Here is an 18,336-nt window from a genome sequence, read left to right on the forward strand (position 1 = left end):
CTGTCCATGGTCCAGCCCTGTGGACAATTTACTCCAGCCTAAACTCCCTGATTTCAATGGGCTTAAGACTGGAGTAACTTCATAGGATGGTACTGTTAATGTGGCAGACTGTTTGCCTGCTTCTGGTTTTCTAAATATTTTATTATTTATAAGTGCATATTTTCTTTTAACAGAAATGAACATCCAGCTATTCATCCAGATAACCAAGAGCTAGTAAGAGCAGTTCGACAGCAGTTACAATCAGATCAGGTATAGTACTACTCGCTGGTAGTATTGGTATCTACTCCTCCTTGCATAAGTAGCATTTTGTGTCAGCTGTGTTTCAGAAAACGTTATGCGTGACCAACAGAATGTTGGTACATTGGAGTCTGGTTGTCTTTACGTCCCTCAGCTCTTCATACCAAGACCAAATCTGGTTGTTATAAATTAATGCAAGAGAAGGGAAACTCTGCCCTCCACACACACAAACACCTGTCTCTTGCCATTTCTCTGTGAGGCGAAACAGGGCCTTTCCTCCCACTGGTAGACCCCGCTCTGCCTACCCCTCCCTTTTTGCCTCTGGCCAGGCACCTGAAGGGGCTGTCTCCCTTGCCTGTCTCCAGGTAGTTGCTGCCACCACTGTCCCTGTATGGGGTCCTGGTTAGGCGGGACAGACTCCTAACCTCCCTCCTCTGCTAGTGGGCCCAAGCGGTTGGGGGACTATGTGGAGCAGAAGAGCTTTCTTCCTTCAAAAATTCCAGAACTCATTTATTTAACTTCTAACTATACACAGGCCAATATACAGTGAATGGAAGGAATAATGAAACAGAAACAGAAACCCCTACTCTAGCTCCCTCATGCCCTAATGAGATGTTGTGTAGGGCAGGCCCGATCCTTTGGTGCCTGGGGTTACATTAGATCTCCCTCTCCCCTCAGAGCCATCTCTCCCTCAGCTCTTCAGCCACCAACTGTCCACTTCCAACTCCCCTCCACCAACTGACTCGCTCTCCCTCCAATCACATTCTACTCCAGAACTGGCCCCTCCCCTCTGCAGCCCATAGAAAGTTAACTCCACAAACAGAATGGCGTTTCTCCACACTCTGTTTTTGAAAATTCCCACTGGGAGAGCCCCTCACATTTCTGCTTGCAAGATTTCCTTAGCAAGAAAGAAGTATAGAAGGCAGAGGAAAGGAGGGAGGCGGAGCCCTTAGAAAGCACAGGCAGTTCCTGGATGCAGCTGGAATTACAAGAAATTCTGTTGGTCTGTCCTTCCTGTGCAGGAGGCTATACGGGAAGGGACTGCTGAACAAACTGGGATTTATTTATTCAGACATCACGACCAACTTCAGTTAACAAGCTATGTACAGACCATGATTTAGAATCCCAGTTTACCACTGAAAGGGAATTTTGTGCAAAGTACTCTGCTTCAATTTTATTTTCCCTTTCAGCCGATTCCCTCTATTAATTAAGACACCAAACTGTGATCAATAAAGATATATGAGCTTTATTTATCAATAAAACCCAGATGCAATGCCCTCATCAGGACATATGCATAAAGAGCAAGCACATCAGAGAATCTTATATACTCGTAAAGCTTAATTGTTTACAGAATGAAAGACCAAATGGTTAATACAGATAATTCTTTAGAATTACAGTCTCTAGGATACATAGCACCTAATAGGCCTTATTGTCCAGAGAGGATAATAAAATCTTACTGTAGTATAAACATGATAATCGTCTGGAGTCACCCTTCTTGTTATGGGTATAGAGCCCGAGAGACTGCTTTTCCGAGGCTGCTTCTGGATTGCAAATAATGAAAACGAGAAATTCTTGACGTTCCCTCCTTACTGTAGTGCCAACATGACCTGCGGCTTAGTTTGAGCAAAGGAATTTGCCCACCAAGGCGGCCTTTGCCTCCTGTGTAAGAGTTTCAGCTTCAATAGAGCTCATATAGGTGAAGGGTCAGAAAAATCCCTTTACAGCCATCCATCAACAACTACAGTTCATCGATGGTCTTCCTGTGCAGTCCCACATGGGACTGCGCACGCGCAGGCCTGCCGACTTCGGAGATTTCTATAGCTCAAAAGACACTAGGGGGCGCCCTTGCCTTTTAGCGCGCATGCACAGCCACTTTTCCCGCCGAAAACGGCCTCTAAGAGGCGGGACACCCCCGACATACCCTCAGTTCCTCTTTTGCCACTGACTTTGGAGGTTCTACTTCTTGTTGCTCAGTGTGAAGATGTCGGAGAAGGCCCGTTTAAGAGGTGCATTTCCTGCAATAGAAAGATGACCAAATCCGAGGGTCACTCTAGTTGCCTGTACTGCTTAGGGGAGACCCACAACACGCAGGTTTGTAAACACTGCCGTGCCTTCACTTCGAAGGCCAGAGCAGAGCAGGCAAGGAGACTGCAGGCTTCATTGTGGCAACAGGCCATGGCCACTACAGACCCAGAAGCTATGTCTAAGGCCTCTACCTCGATGGGTTCTTATACCCTGCCTGGCCCTGGATCTTTGGGAGTGAAGACACCACACTCACACTCATCTCCAGCCCATACAGAGTCACACCCACCATCAGATCCAAACAAATCAACAACCCGTATCACCTGGCACCGGCAATGGCCGTTTCGGATCCAACGCGTTCAGAGTTGAGAACTCCTCGGAGCGGAACGCCTTTGATACAACCTATGACCTTGGAACGCTCACCTCGGGCTCGATATGATGATTCCATTCAAAGGCTCCAATCTCCAAGACTCCACGGAGTAGAACACCCTCAGTGTCGATGCCTCTGCGGACCAGCGGTCACCTTGAAATCAGCAGGGTGATCCTTTATCGGTTCTAAAGCCTTCAGTTCTGACTGTTGTTTTGGATCCGACCAAGGGTCTAGAGAAGACAACGACAATGAAACACCGCTCTTCTAAACAAGAGAAAGCAGCTTTAGAGAGTATTCTCTCTTCCCACCTGCCCGGTGAGTCCCAGGGGGAGGTTGGATCTGAACCCCTTAATAAGAGGCATCAGGGATCGGGTGATCATCCGTCCTCTTGCAGCACCTCTCGCTGCAAGAGTTGGCTGGAAGAAGACGTGATCCTGGTTGAAAAGCCCCCTACTCCATTGGGGAGGTCTAGATCACTGGACCACAGTTCTTGGTCTTTGCGCTCCTCTTGTGAGGAGAGGGTGCGCTCTAGACATCGAGTGAGCTCTGTTCTACGTGAGGGGAGTAGTCCAGAAGCAGCCCTGTACCGTCGCCACAGAGAGGGTTCCTATTACTCAGAACATCTGACCAGACACCACTCCAAGTCGCCTTTGGTGAGGGTATATTCTTACACCAGCTCTAGATGGACCCCATACGGTTCCGACTTGGGTCTTGAGGGGGACACTCGGCAACCCCGGCCCTATGACTCACCACCGTCTGAGTCGCCTGAGGGCGTGATCAGTCCTACAGAGGATGCCTCATCGACAGACAATTTATGCGCCTACAGTGAGCTTGTACAGCGCATGGCTAAAGCCTTGGAGGTGGATGTGACATCCTCAGAACCAAAATCGAAGGATAAAATCCTACAGTATATTTATTCGGGGTCCACCCCTGCCATTGCCTTCCCCATAATTGAGGGCTTTGTGGATCTCTTTAATGGTCTGCTCCTGAAACCGGCTTCCACTCCCGCCACCAATAGGAAGATCGAGAATTTATATAGAACCAAGGATGATCCTTGCTCATTTCTATCTCTGCACCCTCCTCCTTCATCACTCGTAACTGAGTAGATGCAGGCTAAAACTAAAGAGGGATCCCTTTCGGTCCCTTCCGACAAGGAAAGTCAGAAGATAGATGCCATAGGGCGCAAAATGCATACCTCGGCTGCCTTTATTATAAAAATAGCCAACTATGCGGCCATGATGGTGGCCTATCAGTTTCTTCTATGGACCAAAGTGGCTACCTTCGTTCCTAAGTTGCCAGAGGACCAGAGGTTCTTCCTGAGGGTTATTCAAGAAGAGGCAGTCAGTTTGTCCCGCCACCTAATTAACACCAGCAGGAACATGGCTGACACTTCAGCAAGGTCTCTACTGTCAGCAGTCGTCCTGCGGAGGTTCACCTGGCTGAGATCTACAGCATTACCGGCAGATACAAGGGCTAAGGTGGAGGACCTCCCTTTCGAGGGCTCTACCCTCTTTTCAGAAAAGACGGAAGATAACCTTTCAAAGAAGCAAAAGGACCGGCTCACGGCACACTTCTATGGCATCCTCCCTCAACATCAGCACCAGCAGTCGTCAGGGAGATGCCAGTATAGGTCATTCTTTCGCAGCCGACAGCACTGCTTCCACCCTTACCAAGGGTACGCTTACCATCCTCAGCCATTGTACCAGAGCCCTCAGTCGTCCTTCCCTAGGAGGAAACAGAATCATAAGGGCAAGCTGGGTGCTCAGCAGCAACATCCTAAGGAGCAGACACATTCCCACAAACAATTCTGACAATTACAGGGACCTGACCCTGTGTTTGGGGTCAGGCTAAGTACATTTTATGAGGAATGGTGTAATGTCACCTCCGATTCTCGGGTCTTAAAAATTGTGCAAGTTGGTTATAAAGTTGAGTTTTTGCAGATACCTTACCTGCGGCTCCCTGTCTTTACTGATAAAGGAGCTCAACCTGGGGTGTTGGCCGAGTTATCAGCCCTTCTGGAAAAGGGAGCAATTGAGGAGGTTATTGACCAATCCTCACATCTGGAGTTTTACTCAAATCCCTTTGTAGTGGAGAAAAAGGATGGAGGCCTCCGTCCTATTCTGGACCTCTGCAAGTTGAACAAGTTTTTTTGAGTTCATAAGTTTAAGATAGTGACCTTGTAAGTGGTGTTGACACTGCTGCCATCACAGTCTTGGTTTGTGGTTGTAGATTTGAAAGATGCTTACTTTCATATTTCAATTTTCCCAGACCATAAAAAGTTTCTATGTTTTACCTACAGGAAATGTATCTTCCCGTAGAGTTCTCCCTTTTGAGTTGTCCACTGCCCCGAGTCTTCACCAAATGTGTGGCAGTGGTAATAGCCTTTTTGAGGATACAGGAATGTTGTATCTTTCCTTACTTAGATGATTGGTTGATTGTTGGTCAGTCGGCTGATGATGTGGCCAGACAGGTTACCCTTACATTGTCTACCTGCCTAAAATTGGGTCTGTTTTTTAATCACAAGAAATCTAAACTTGACCCTTCTAGGATTATTCAATTTATTGGAACCATCATTGATGGTGTACTGAATGCCAGCTTTTTGCCTTTAGAGAGGGCCTTAAAGATAAAGGCTCTGATTAGGAGATTCAAGAGACATAGGTTCCAGTCTGCCCAGCTCATTCAGACCTTACTGGGTTGTATGGCCTCCACTACTGCTGTGATACCTTTAGCAAGGTTACACATGCACCCATTGCAGCTTTGGTTTAACTCCATCTTTTCTCCTGACCGGGACCCTCAGTTCAAGAAATTCAATGTGCCCAGACGGGTCCTGAGTACTTTAGATTGGTGGATGTCTGATGCTCATCTCCTTGAAGGGGTGGGATTTGGTCGCAGACAACCGGATGTCACTGTCACGACGGATGCATCCACCCTTGGTTGGGGGGCTCATTGTATTTGGGATGACTGAATGGCAAAAGCATATTAATCTGTTGGAATTAAGGGCAATGCTGTATGCGTTTATCTCATCTGCAGATTCTGTAAGGAACAAGACCGTCCAGATTCTTACGGACAATACCACAACGATGTTTTATGTAAACAAATGGGGTCACAGCGTCAGTGTCTCTGTGCAAAGAAGCAATGAAGCTCTGGACTTGGGCCATGGACAATGCAGTGTGGCTGCAAGCGGTCCATATTCTGGGTGTAGACTATACAATAGCTGATCACTTAAGCAGGTTACAGGGGTACAATCACAAGTGGTCCCTGCAAGACAATTATTTACACCCTGTCTTTGTTGAATGGGGTTTTCCAGATATAGATCTGTTTGCCGCCAAAGAAAATTATAAAGCTCCCCACCATTGTTCCAGAGGCGGCATAGGCCAAGAGTCACTTGGGGATGCGTTTCAGCTCAGGTGGTCCGGTCACCTTTTTTACCTGTTTCCCCTGTTTCTGCTTCTAGTAGGGTGATCAGCAAAATTCAGGTGGATGGGACATCAGCCATTCTCATAGCCCCGTACTGGCCTTGCCAGCCCTGGTTTCACTCTCTCCTACGGTTGTAGTCTCGACTGTACCATTTTCCGACAGTTCCAGATCTCCTATCTTGGAATGGAATGTTCCATCACAGAATAGAGAAACTCAAACTGACAGCTTGGCTGATCTGGTCGGACACTCCTTTTCCGAAGGAGTGACCCATGTTTTACAGAATGACAAACACTTGTCCACTCGTCAGTCTTATGCCCTTAAATGAAATAGATTTAATGTTTGGTGCCAAGGACGGAGCTTAGATCCCTTAACCTCTTCCCTACCAGAGGTCCTGGATCTCCTTTGGGAACTTAAACAGGGGGGGTCTGTCCATAAGAACATAAGAACATAAGCAAAGCCATGTTGGATCAGGCCAGTGGCCCATCCAGTCCAACATTCTGTCACACACAGTGGCTAGAAATCCAGTGCCATCTAAAGGACTGTCAGTGAGGCCAGGACACCAGAAGCCCTCCCACTGCCTTCCTTCCAGCACCAAGACAACAGAGCACCACCTCCCCACAAAGAGAATACCATCTATCTCCTGTGGCTAATAGCCACTGATGGACCTCTGCTCCATATATTTGTCCAGTCCCCTCTTGAAGCTGGCAATGCTTGTAGCTGCCACCACCTCCTGTGGCAACGAATTCCATGTGTTTATCACCCTTTGTGTAAAGTAGTATTTTCTTCTATCTGTTCTAACCCGACTGCTCAATAATTTCATAGAGTGCCCACGAGTTCTTGTATTGTGAGAAAGGGAGAAAAACACATCTTTCTCTACCTTCTCTAACCCGTGCATTATCTTGTAAACCTCTATCATGTCTCCCCTCAGTCGTCTTTTCTCCAGGCTAAAGAGCCCCAAGCGCCTCAATCTTTCCTCATAGGGAAAGTGTTCCAACCCTTTAATCATTTTAGTTGCCCTTCTCTGTACTTTTTCCAGTGCTATGATATCTTTTTTAAGGTGTGGCGACCAGAACTGTACACAGTACTCCAAATGAGGCCTCACCATCGATTTATACAGAGGCATTATGATACCGGCTGATTTGTTTTCAATCCCTTTCCTAATAACCCCTAGCATAGCATTAGCTTTTTTTATGGCAGTCGCACACTGTGCTGACGTTTTTAGTGAGTTATCTATCATGGCTCCAAGATCTCTCTCTTGGTCAGTCTCCGCCAGTTCAGACCCCATCAACTTGTATTTATATTTTGGATTTTTGGTTCCAATGTGCATTACTTTGCACTTGGCTACATTGAACCTCATTTGCCACATGGATGCCCACTCTTCTAGCCTCGACAGATCCCTTTGGAGTGCCTCACAATCCTCTCTGGTTTTCACCACCCTGAACAATTTCGTGTCATCTGCAAATTTAGCCACTTCACTGCTTAATCCCAATTCCAAATCATTAATAAACAAGTTAAAAAGCATTGGACCCAATACCGACCCCTGTGGCACCCCACTGCTCACCACCCTCCACTGTGAGAAGTGCCCGTTTATACTCACTCTCTGTTTCCTATTAATTAGCCAGTTTTCGATCCACAAGAGGACTTGGCCCTTTATCCCATAGCTACTGAGCTTACTTAGGAGCCTTTGATGAGGAACTTTGTCAAAAGCCAATTCGTCCGTAAAGGTTTACTTAGCGGCCATTTTTGCCTCCAGCCTCCAATAGATCGGAGGACGGTGTTCTCTCATTATACATCAAAAATGTTTCTTAAGAGTCTGAATAATTTGTTTCCCCCGACCAGGACTATAGTCCCTCAATGGTCATTACCCTTAGTGCTGACCAGATTGATGTCCAAACCCTTTGAACCCTTAGCCACGTGTCCATTACGTTTCTTGTCTATGAAGATTGCATTCTTGGTGGCCATTACGTCGGGCAGAAGGGTGGGAGAATTGGCCGCATTATGTTGTGAACCCCCTTATTTAAAGGTTCATGCTGAAAAAGTGGTTCTTAGAACTAAGGTGGAATTTTTACCGAAGATAGTTTCTACTTTCCACCTTTCTCAGGAAATCTCTTTTTTTCCGTAATCAAGGCTCGGATGCTGAAAAAGCCCTTCATTCCCTGGATGTACGTAAGCCGATCCTTTTTTATTTAGACCGCGTTAAGCCTTTTAGAGTAGATTCTCATTTGTTTGTATGTTTTGCGGGCCAAAAGAAGGGTAGAAAGGCTATTTCCAAGAGCTTGGCTAGGTGGGTGATTCAGACTATTTTGTTATGCTATAAGACTGCCAACTTACTGTGTCCGTTGGAAGTGCATGCTCATTCCACTAGGTCCCAGGCGTTGTCTGCAGCTCTCCTGAGAGGAGTCCCGATCCAAGACATCTGCAAAGTGATGATGTGGGCCTCGGCTGACACGTTTGTCAAGCACTATGCCTTGGACATCCTAGACGGAAAGAGACGGCAGTGGGCATAGCAGTTCTACAATCAATTTTTCTGTGACTACAGTTCACGACCACCACCCAGGTATTTAAGCTTTGTAATCTCCCATATGGGACTGCACAGGAAGACCACTGATGAAAAACAGTGTTGCACTTACCTGTAACTGTTCATCTAGGTCTTCCGTGCAGGCACACATACCCTCCCTCCTTCCCCACTAACACTCTTGATACTTAACCTTGGGTACGGCAGCGAAAGAGGACTGAGGGTATGTCGGGGGCGTCCCGCCTCTTAGAGGCCATTTTCAGCAGGAAAAGCGGCTGCGCATGCGCGCAGAGAGGCAAGGGCACCCCCCTAGTGTCTCTGAGCTACAGAAATCTCCGAAGTCAGCAGGCCTGCGCATGCGCAGTCCCATGTGTGCCTGCATGGAAGACCTAGATGAACAACAGTTACAGGTAAAGTACAACACTGTTTTTTGTGAACAGCCTGAATTTAAACATTGCATTAAACCAGAGTTCAATAAAACTATGGTTTAAACACTGGCATTTAATGTGATGTCTGAGTGCAACCAGAGTGGTTTGAATTATTGGTACACGACTTACTCCTGTGAATACTAACCGGCAACTGCTGTCCAAAATCTCAGTAGAAAACCTGTTACTAGAGATCTTTTTATCGGGAGATGCCAGAGGTTAAACTGGGAATCTTATGTCAGTGGTCTGCTGTTGCAAGATGGCTCCTCCCAATTAAAAAGGTACGAATGTGACGCTTGTTAATTCCTTCTTCCCTGGTTTAGTGCTGGCCATCAAAAAGCAGCCCAAATGGAAAACATCACAAACTGTTTCTGCAAAAACGTTTCAGTTGGGCCGGGTTCCATGGGGGAAAAAATCTCTTGCAATGAGTCTTACTGGGTTTGATTTTAATCACGTATATTCTGATTGTACTTATTTTTTATTGCTATGTTCTTTCCAACATTTAAGTAGGAGAAAACAATATACTTGTCTAAAAATATTGGTTTGCATCCTGTGATAAATCTTCACTGACAGAAGGGATTTCCATCAGAGAAATGAGAGCTCCTCTGCTCCCACTACAGCCCAAATGATCCCCAAAACACTCTTCTTGGGAATAGAGGAGCTCTAGGAACAGTCTGAGGGGGGGAGTTCATGAAAAATGCCCACACTTCCCAGTAGCAGATATTTTTTTCCAAATAGATTGAAGCTCCCAACAGGTAAAAGCAGGGCTTTTTTTAAGGGGGCACACGGGGGAACGGAGTTCTGGAACCTCTTGAAAATGGTCACATGGCTGGTGGCCCCGCCCCTGATCTCCAGACAGAGGGGAGTTGAGATTGCCCCAATCTCAACTCCCCTCTGTCTGGAGATCAGGGGACGGGGCCACCAGCCATGTGACCATTTTCTCCAAGGGCAACCCACTGAGTTCCACCACCTCTTTTCCTAGAAAAGAAGCCCTGGGTAAAAGAATATCCTCTGCTTCAACATCTGGGATTTCTCATTTCTCTCAGCAGAATGCAGCTGGAGACCGGCAACGTTTCTATACCGATATGTCCTGCCCTGTCTGTTTACAACAGGCTACGTTTCCTATCGAGACCAACTGTGGACACCTATTCTGTGGTAAGCAAAAAAATTCTTTTTTATATTTCTTTACATCAAACTGACAAGATGAACTGATCCAATAATGTGTAAAGAGAGTGTGTTTTTAAAAGAATGGCTTCGTTTTATAGAAGGTAGAAGTGGTGTTGCAAAGAAGTAAAACAGGATGTAGAAGTACAATGTGAAATCTAATTTACCACCATACAATAATAATAATAACAACATTCGATTTATATACCCCCTTCTGGATGACTTAACACCCACTCAGAGCGGTTTACAAAGTATGTTATTATTATCCCCACAACAGCAAACATCCCTGTGAGGTGGATGGGGCTGAGAGAGCTCTGAGAGAGCCGTGACTCGCCCAAGATCACCCAGCTGCCTTCAAGTGGAGGAGTATGCTATCTTACTTCTTTGTATCTCCCTTCCCACCTTCTGTCTGGGATAAAAAGACTCAGATCTCCATTCCTGCTCATATCTGACGAAGGGAGCTTGTCTCTCAAAAGCTTATACCCTGGAAACTCTTGTTGGTCTTTAAGGTGCTACTGGACTCGAACCTTGGGCGTCAGTGAAATAATGATTTCTATTTACATATTGTCAGTTTGAGAAGATAAAATGGAGGAGCGGAGAACCACGTACACCACCCTGCACTCTTTGGAAGAAGTGTGGGGTAGAAATGTCCAGAGGTAGAAAGAAGGAAGCCGCTAGTAATGGTATTGTTTCTTCCTTTTAGGTTCCTGTATTATTGCGTACTGGCGGTGTGGTTCGTGGCTGGGTGCAATACATTGCCCTATATGCAGGCAGACGGTAATGTGCACAGTTCCAATAGCAAATTCAAGTCACAGTTCTATAAATATTAACCTGTGCTTTACTTTAACTGGGTGTGTGATTGTTTTAAGCTCAAGCATTGAAATGAAAGCATTCAGTTGTAGGGCAAATTCAACAAGCCCCTGTTGCTATTTTGTAATGCTACGACTTTCAAAAACTTCAGTGCATTGAAAGTAAAGTTGGAAAGTATCTGCTGGTTTGTTTTAAGAATATGCAGACTGGAAAGGTAGTGGAGCATTTGATTTAAAAACTGGTGCTGAAGGCTATTTTACATCGCAAATTCCAAAATGTGATCCATGCTAGGCTGTTGTAGTAAAATTAATCAAAGGTCCTGGGGCTCCTAAAACATGGACATCTTTATTGTGGCAGGATCGGCCTTGGTGAGTCATTGGATGGGAGACCTCCAGCGAAGACCAGGGTTGCAGAGGCAGGCAGTGGCAAGCCACCTCTGTCAGTCTCTTGCCATGAAAACCCCACCAGGGGTCACCGAAAGTCAGCTATGACTTGACAGCACTCTTTTTAAAAAAAATATTTTAATTTGTTTTAGTTCCATCTTATTCTAATAACAAAATTAATCGGAAGGCTTACATTCTTTGGATACATGTTATACATCATACATTCCATTTCATCTCTACAGTTCCATCATAATTATACTATTTTCACTACGCTATTATCACTATAAGTCTGCATTCTTTAATTCTAGTACTCCTTTACTCTGCTCATTCATTTGATTGTATTCTGCTAACATATAGTTATGTCTCTATTTCATACTTCCGTTTAACCCATCTATAAAACGGGGTCCATTTTTGTTTTCCACCATGTCCGTTTATTTCTTTTATTAATTCTGTCAGTGTGTCCATGTCTGCCGTCTCTAAGATTTTCTCTATTAATTCCTTTTTTGTTGGTATATCTGTGTTTTTCCAGTATCTGGCATATACTATTCTTGCTGCTGTTATTATATGTAGTCTCAAATATCTATTTTCCCTGTTTAGCTCCTCCGGTATTCTATTTAACAGGAGCATTTCCGGTTTATAGGGTATGTTTATTTCTAGCACCTCTCGCAACAGCTCATGTATATGACTTGCCAGCACTCACCGCCACCGCCACCGAGTATAGTCCAGGTCATGAAACCTTGCACCATAATACATTAGCCTGTGAGTCACCACATGACCCTGGTTTGTTTGAAAGCCATCTGCAGGGAATGCAGTATGAACAGGCCCAAACTTCTACCGGTAAAATGTTTGCAACACTTCCTCATACGTTCTCTGTCGGTTACAGTTTGTTTCTTTACCTTTTCTACCTGCTGCCATCCAGATGAGTGTTCATAGCGAGATGCCTGTTGGCTGAATTTCCTGTTTTGTTGGGGCTGCAGGTGCAGCTGTTTTGGACTAATGTGGCTATTGCTTCAAGGCAGAATACACTCGTACTACTACACGCCTCGGTAGTAGTACTAGTACTAGTAGTAGTAATAATAATATCAATTTATATACCACCCTTCAGGACAACTTAATGACCGCCCAGAGCAATTTACAAAGTGTGTTCTCATTATCCCCACAACAATCACCCTGTGAGGTGGGTGGGGCTGAGAGAGCTCTGAGAGAGTTGTGACTGACTCAAGGTCACCCAGCTGGCTTCAAGTGGAGGAGCAGGGAATCAAACTCGGTTCTCCAGATTAGAGTCCCGCTGCTCTTAATTACTACCCCAAACTGGCTCTTGCAAGGAGTCCCATGTCAAAGTTTGCATTTTGTCCTTCTCCTTGAGTGGGTCATCAGTGGCCGTTTTAGAGCACCTGACTGTCATCTTTTTAAATGACACTTTTAACAGAAAAGAAATAACCAGTGTGCAGGTATTTAACAACTGGTTTCTGTTGTGTTCAGGTGACTTTATTTTTACCGCTCTTCAATGAAAGTCATCAAGATGCAGTACAAATACTTCAGGATGTCAGTGATTACAACAGAAGGTTCTCAGGACAGCCAAGATCGGTATGTATGAGGGTGCAGGGCAAAACAAAATCTTTTTTTACACAATGAATCATACATTTTCAGTACTTAGTTCAGGAAAAAAGATAGGATTTTCTTGATAAATACAAACTTTTGAGAATTAATCTAATCTAAGAGGTTCTTGAATTTTTCTACCATATAAAAGGCAAGCCGTATTGGCAATGACTCTCTTTTCATCCTCGCGCAGGCACATTGCCGACGACTCTGGCCTCGAAGCCACTGCAAAGTGCCTGCTTGCTGCCAGGAGGCGGCCCGCCGAATCTACAGCCAAAGCACTCCTCCCCGTGCCTCCCCTCAGCACCCTCCCACTCTGGCCTCCAGGCCGCTGCAAAGCGCCCACTTGCCACCAGGCAGGCCCGCTGAATCAGTTTTCTAGAGCCCGTTGTATTTTTTCTCAAAACAGGCATTGTTTCTAGTTTATGTTCTTCAAACTCACCGCTCTTTATACTCACTAAAGTTCTACAGTACTAAGCACACTTACAGGGGGAAAGGCTTAAGTAGTGTAGTTAAAAAGAATTAACTATGCGCCAAAAAGTTTCCTAGTTCAAGTTTCCATTCAGCCTTGCACTTACTGGGGAGCCTTTGGCAAGCCACTCACTGTCTCAGCTCCCTTGTTCTCCCATCTGTAATCAGGTTATAACAGTAGCCTGTCTTCCACAGTTGCTTTTAGGAATATTGAGGGGATTTATATGAAGTTCATTGAGAATTTTGGAAAACTTCTATAATCAGTATTAACTTTTATGTCTGTGTTGGTGTATTCTCTTGAAATACATGGTTTATTTATTCCTTGTTTTTGCTCAACTTCTGTTACTAAAAGATTCTGTTCCAAGGATTCCTCTTCAGTTCAGATTTTATGAGGAGGACTTTTGACACACTGGGAATAGGAGTCATAACACCCACAGATTTGAATCCAGTGACACCTTAGAGACCAATAAGAATTTCAGGTTGTACGCTTTCGAGAGTTAGCGCTCCCTTCTTCAAACGCTCAAAAACTTACACCCTGAAATTCTTGTTTGTCTTTAAGGTGCCACTCGACTCAGACCCTGCTGTTCTACTGCAAACCAACATAGTTACCCACCTAAAACAATACCCAGTATTCAGATTTCTGTTTGCATGCATGAGCTTATAGTGTATGTGCTCATTAAAAAGCCCTTATTAGAAATTGTATATTGAAGGTATGTGTTGTTGGAAAGATAAGATGTTACATACTGATTTTGTACCTTTTTGTTTTTAAGATTATGGAAAGGATTATGGATTTGCCCACGTTATTGCGTCATGCGTTCAGAGAAATGTTCTCTCTTGGAGGTCTCTTCTGGATGTTCCGTATCAGAATATTCCTCTGTCTAATGGGAGCCTTGCTGTATCTAGCATCACCCCTGGATTTTCTGCCCGAAGCTCTGTTTGGAATTCTAGGATTTTTAGACGATTTCTTTGTGGTCTTTCTGCTACTTATATATATCTCCATCATGTACCGAGAGGTTGTAACACAGAGGCTGAATAGATGAAAGCGGTGTGCCATGATCAGCATTTAAGAAGATTAAGGGGAATGTTTGAATGAATGAATGAACTACTTCTGAGTAAAGCATACGGTAAAGATTCTTAATGCGCTTTGAGTTTCTGCTGTTAAGGAGCTTCTTTCCAAACATGCAAGCATGATGAATTGAAATCACGGTGACAGCAAACTGGAATTTTTGTGGGTGCTCTATAAAAGAGATTTATTCAAGATTACATATGTTTACAACAGATGAGTAATTATACATCGTTCAGGTGTCACCATCTCTAAAAGGGAATTTCTTTGGGGATTTTGAGGCAAAAAAAAAATACTGAATTAGATTAGATGTTGTCATTGTACAGTTTTGTATTCATTTTACAGTTTCAAAGACTGTGTTGACTTACTGTGAGTCCAGAGAGAAAGGGGTCGTTGGGAGGGGTGGATTGTGGAGCAAGCTGTGAGCCAAGGGGCCCCTGCCAGCTTGGTACTGCTGGGCTGTAGTGATAGCGATGGTGTATTCTTGCCCAACCCGTTGTCAACATGCTGTGGCCTGGGTCCAAGCTATGCAGCTCTTGCTGCTCTCTGTGCCGCCCTCACCGCTGGGCATACTCGGCTTTGCTTGCTTCTGTCCGTAAGTGGCCATCCAGGCCCTCACCTGGCACCTGGTCAGTTAAAGGGCCAGTCCACTCTGAGTAGATGGATGTTTTTTTAAAAATAAAATAGTTTAGCATCTCTGCCTGTGCAGGAAATGTTCAAGCTGTACAACAGTCAACATAAGCTTGACCTAGGGCATCATATTGCATAAGCACAATAAATACAGTATTGCTTCTGCTGCAACAGTGAACAATTAACGTGTGTGGTTCAATCTGACCTTTGTGTACTTTCCATTAGGATAAGATTCCTTGAACACTCCTTGTTGGCGGATGTTTTTTAAAAATGCATTGTCAGTTACAACCTGATGTGGATAAAAGAGAAGTCTGCTCCATCTAGAGCTAGGCTAAGGTGGATAGACAAGTATGGTGCAATATTAGACTAAGGGAAATGATTTGATGATTACCTAGCTATGGCTGATACTGCAGCTAGCTCAAATTTAAAACTGAATTTTCTATTAAAGTGACTTGAAAGAACATTGGGGACCACAGATAGCTGGTTATTGACCTGTATATAACCATGCAGTTCCAAAAACTTAAGGGCCTTTAAGTTTCCTTAAGAAAGTTCCATGATTTCTGCCAATTCCCCCCTCCCACTGAGTTTCCCCACACCCCAGATTTTGGTATTGGGGGTCTGCAGACTCTCAGGAAAGCTTAGGAGGGGCAAAGTTGTAGTCTGCAGTGAGAGAGGGGAGGAATCAGTAGAAATGTTTGTCCCCTCTTAAGAAAGCTGAACTGCCCTTAAGCTTTTGGAATGTTTGGTTGAATACAAGCTGATATTGTGTACATCCTCCATACAATCAAATGCATGCTTACTTGGGAATAAGCACTGTTGAACTCAGAGGAACTTTCAGTATCCATGCCTGGAGGAGCAGGCTGCTGGCACTACACTCTTGGCCAAAATACAGAGAGACTCTGTTGGAGTCACTTATCCCAGGCAGAATTTGAATAGTTCTCGAGGGGGGCGTTGTTGAGGGTCAAATAGCCCGGGAAGCACTGTTTACACCACTGCATTTGAGAGTATGGTTGGGTATACAATGCTGTGAATATCTCCCCCTCCCTGCACGTAAAGGAAGTTGCCATTATTGCTTTAAGCAGGCAGGAAGAAAAGGGTTGGGAGAGCATTTGGATATATGTGGATTATTTATGATACAAGACTTACAAAAACATGTCCTTAAGGGGTATAGGTAAAGACGTGGGGACTTTTCACTTCCGGCAGTGGCCAAGTAATGCTCCTGATTAATTGACATGATGCCGTTTTGTGGGTATTGCTTGATGTTTGACCAACTCAAAAATCAGAATATTCAAAGGAGAAAAAGTGTGAGAGTTTTACTGTTGGTTAAGAAGGCATTTTAAATGTGATTAAAGAGAGAGGCCATGTGCCCTCGCTTCCTCCCTGGTTACAGATTTTGCCCCTCTTAAGAATGTAAGAGGCGCCTGCTGGATCAGCCCCCTGTTAAAGATATCTCTGCTCGTAGCTATCATTACCTACGCTGACAGTGAATTCCACAGTTTAGCTAATGGTCAAGCAAAGAAGTATTTCCTAGGCCGTTTCCAGATGGCTTATCTGCCCCCGGAACGTCGTGCCATGGTGCGGGAAAAACGCGAAACAACGTGTTTTCTCGCGCGAGTTTTGCACGACATCGCATAACGTCGCGTGAGAAAACGCGATATTTCGCGTTTTCCCCGCAACATGGCGTGACGTTCCGGGGGCAGGTAAGCCGTCTGGAAACGGCCCTATTGTCTATCCTGAACCTATTTCCCAACAGTTTCTCCCCTGCTCCTTGAATTGACTCTGCCCTAAACCAGGACTTAAGTTTAGCTGGCTTCAAACCACAACTCTGTTTTGGATCCTACAACTTCTTCCCATTTGTGCATCTCTTCATTTGTTGCAGGGGTGGTCCTCACAGAGCCCTTTTTGACTCCTCAAAAGACCTTGGCCTTGTGTGAGCAGATCATGCTAGGGAACATGTGTTCTGCAGTGGAGGGACCTACCTGCGCAATGAACTAAGAGGAGAGCAAGAGGAAAGAAGGCATATAGGATTCAGGCCTCCAAGTACTGCTTAATAGCACATCAGGGTGAGGGAAATGAGCGCAGGAGAAGAAAGAGGCTTCCGAATGGGTGTGTAAGGTCTCACAGGCCACATCTGATCCCTTAACCATGGTTAAGAGAACAGTAGCGTTGTGTGCTCCAGTCATTGTGTTTAGAAAAGGCAAACCCATGCCCTTCAATTTGACGAAATCCTTGCTAAAGAGAACTTATATCTCACTTACTAGCAGTACTCTTTCCCCCTTAAAAACAAAGAACATACTTTTAATTACTTGAATAAAGAATATTAATCCTCTTTAAGCTACTCTAGCTTGGGAGATTTTTTTTTATAGTTCATGCATATTATCTCTGCTTGGGGATTCTGCATGCCAGTGACTACCTGTGTTAGAACGTAACCGTTAAGCACATTTGAACAACTATTTGTACAGCACGGGGTGTGTGTGTGTGTATTTGCAGGGTAAGTTCTAGTGCTCTTCCAAGGCAAATATTCTCCTAGAAATGCTTTTATTCTCCTAGTAGCTTTTATTCTCACAAATATTAACTACTTCTAGAAATCATAAATGATTACAAATCTCTAAAATCATGGCTGGAAAAAATGCTGTTTGAATGTAACATCTCGACTTGAGGCTTCTCCTGTTTGATGTGGACATTGAAAAGGGGAAGGAGAGGAGGCTGGTTTTGAAACGAAACAACTTAAGTGCTTATTTTTTTAAATGGTTTTGAGTACCTCTGATCACGTTCTTTCTTGCCATCGCTAATTTTTGGCAGTGTTTTGTTGGCTATAGGTAAATGCCACGGTGATGAGTTTTCCTTGGTATCTCATCAACCGAAATCCTGACTCAGATATTCACAGGAGAGAATGTTATAAAGGCATGCTAAATCTTGGGCTCTCAGCCCGTATAAGAGTTTCCATAGAAGGCTGACTCCGTCCCTTTGATAGTTTTCCAGAATATTCTTGTTCATCTAAAGTGTTACAAAATCATAGAGGTATGTATTGCCTTATACATGTTCTGGCTGAATATTCTGTTTATAGGAAATATAACTTGGGTTTGAGCAACGCAGATTTTCGCTCATGACCCTAGACTTCTTTCATGGCCTTACAGACCCACTCGCCTCCCTTCTGATTGTCCTTAGCTAGCAGGGCTTTTTTCCAGCTGGAACATGATGGAACGGAGTTCTGGCACCTCTTGAAAATG

General features: G+C 44.6%; 1 protein-coding gene across 5 annotated transcripts in view; it reads left to right on the forward strand.

Annotated features, from left to right (window-relative positions):
* RNF170 (ring finger protein 170) overlaps nucleotides 1-16,716 on the forward strand; it is a 28,763-nt gene extending 12,047 nt beyond the window's left edge. For 3 of the 5 annotated variants that reach the window (XM_054987375.1, XM_054987376.1, XM_054987374.1), the window contains 5 exons: nucleotides 174-249; nucleotides 10,033-10,141; nucleotides 10,854-10,927; nucleotides 12,826-12,930; nucleotides 14,184-16,716. In XM_054987375.1, the coding sequence (XP_054843350.1) occupies nucleotides 174-249; nucleotides 10,033-10,141; nucleotides 10,854-10,927; nucleotides 12,826-12,930; nucleotides 14,184-14,453 (634 nt within the window). In that variant the 3' untranslated portion in view covers nucleotides 14,454-16,716. The remainder of the gene's footprint in view (nucleotides 1-173; nucleotides 250-10,032; nucleotides 10,142-10,853; nucleotides 10,928-12,825; nucleotides 12,931-14,183) is intronic. The other 2 variants (XM_054987377.1, XM_054987378.1) reach the window with 1 other exon arrangement.
* Nucleotides 16,717-18,336: the final 1,620 nt, after the last annotated feature.

This window comes from Eublepharis macularius, chromosome 8 (assembly GCF_028583425.1).
Source record: "Eublepharis macularius isolate TG4126 chromosome 8, MPM_Emac_v1.0, whole genome shotgun sequence".
NCBI lineage: Eukaryota > Metazoa > Chordata > Lepidosauria > Squamata > Eublepharidae > Eublepharis > Eublepharis macularius.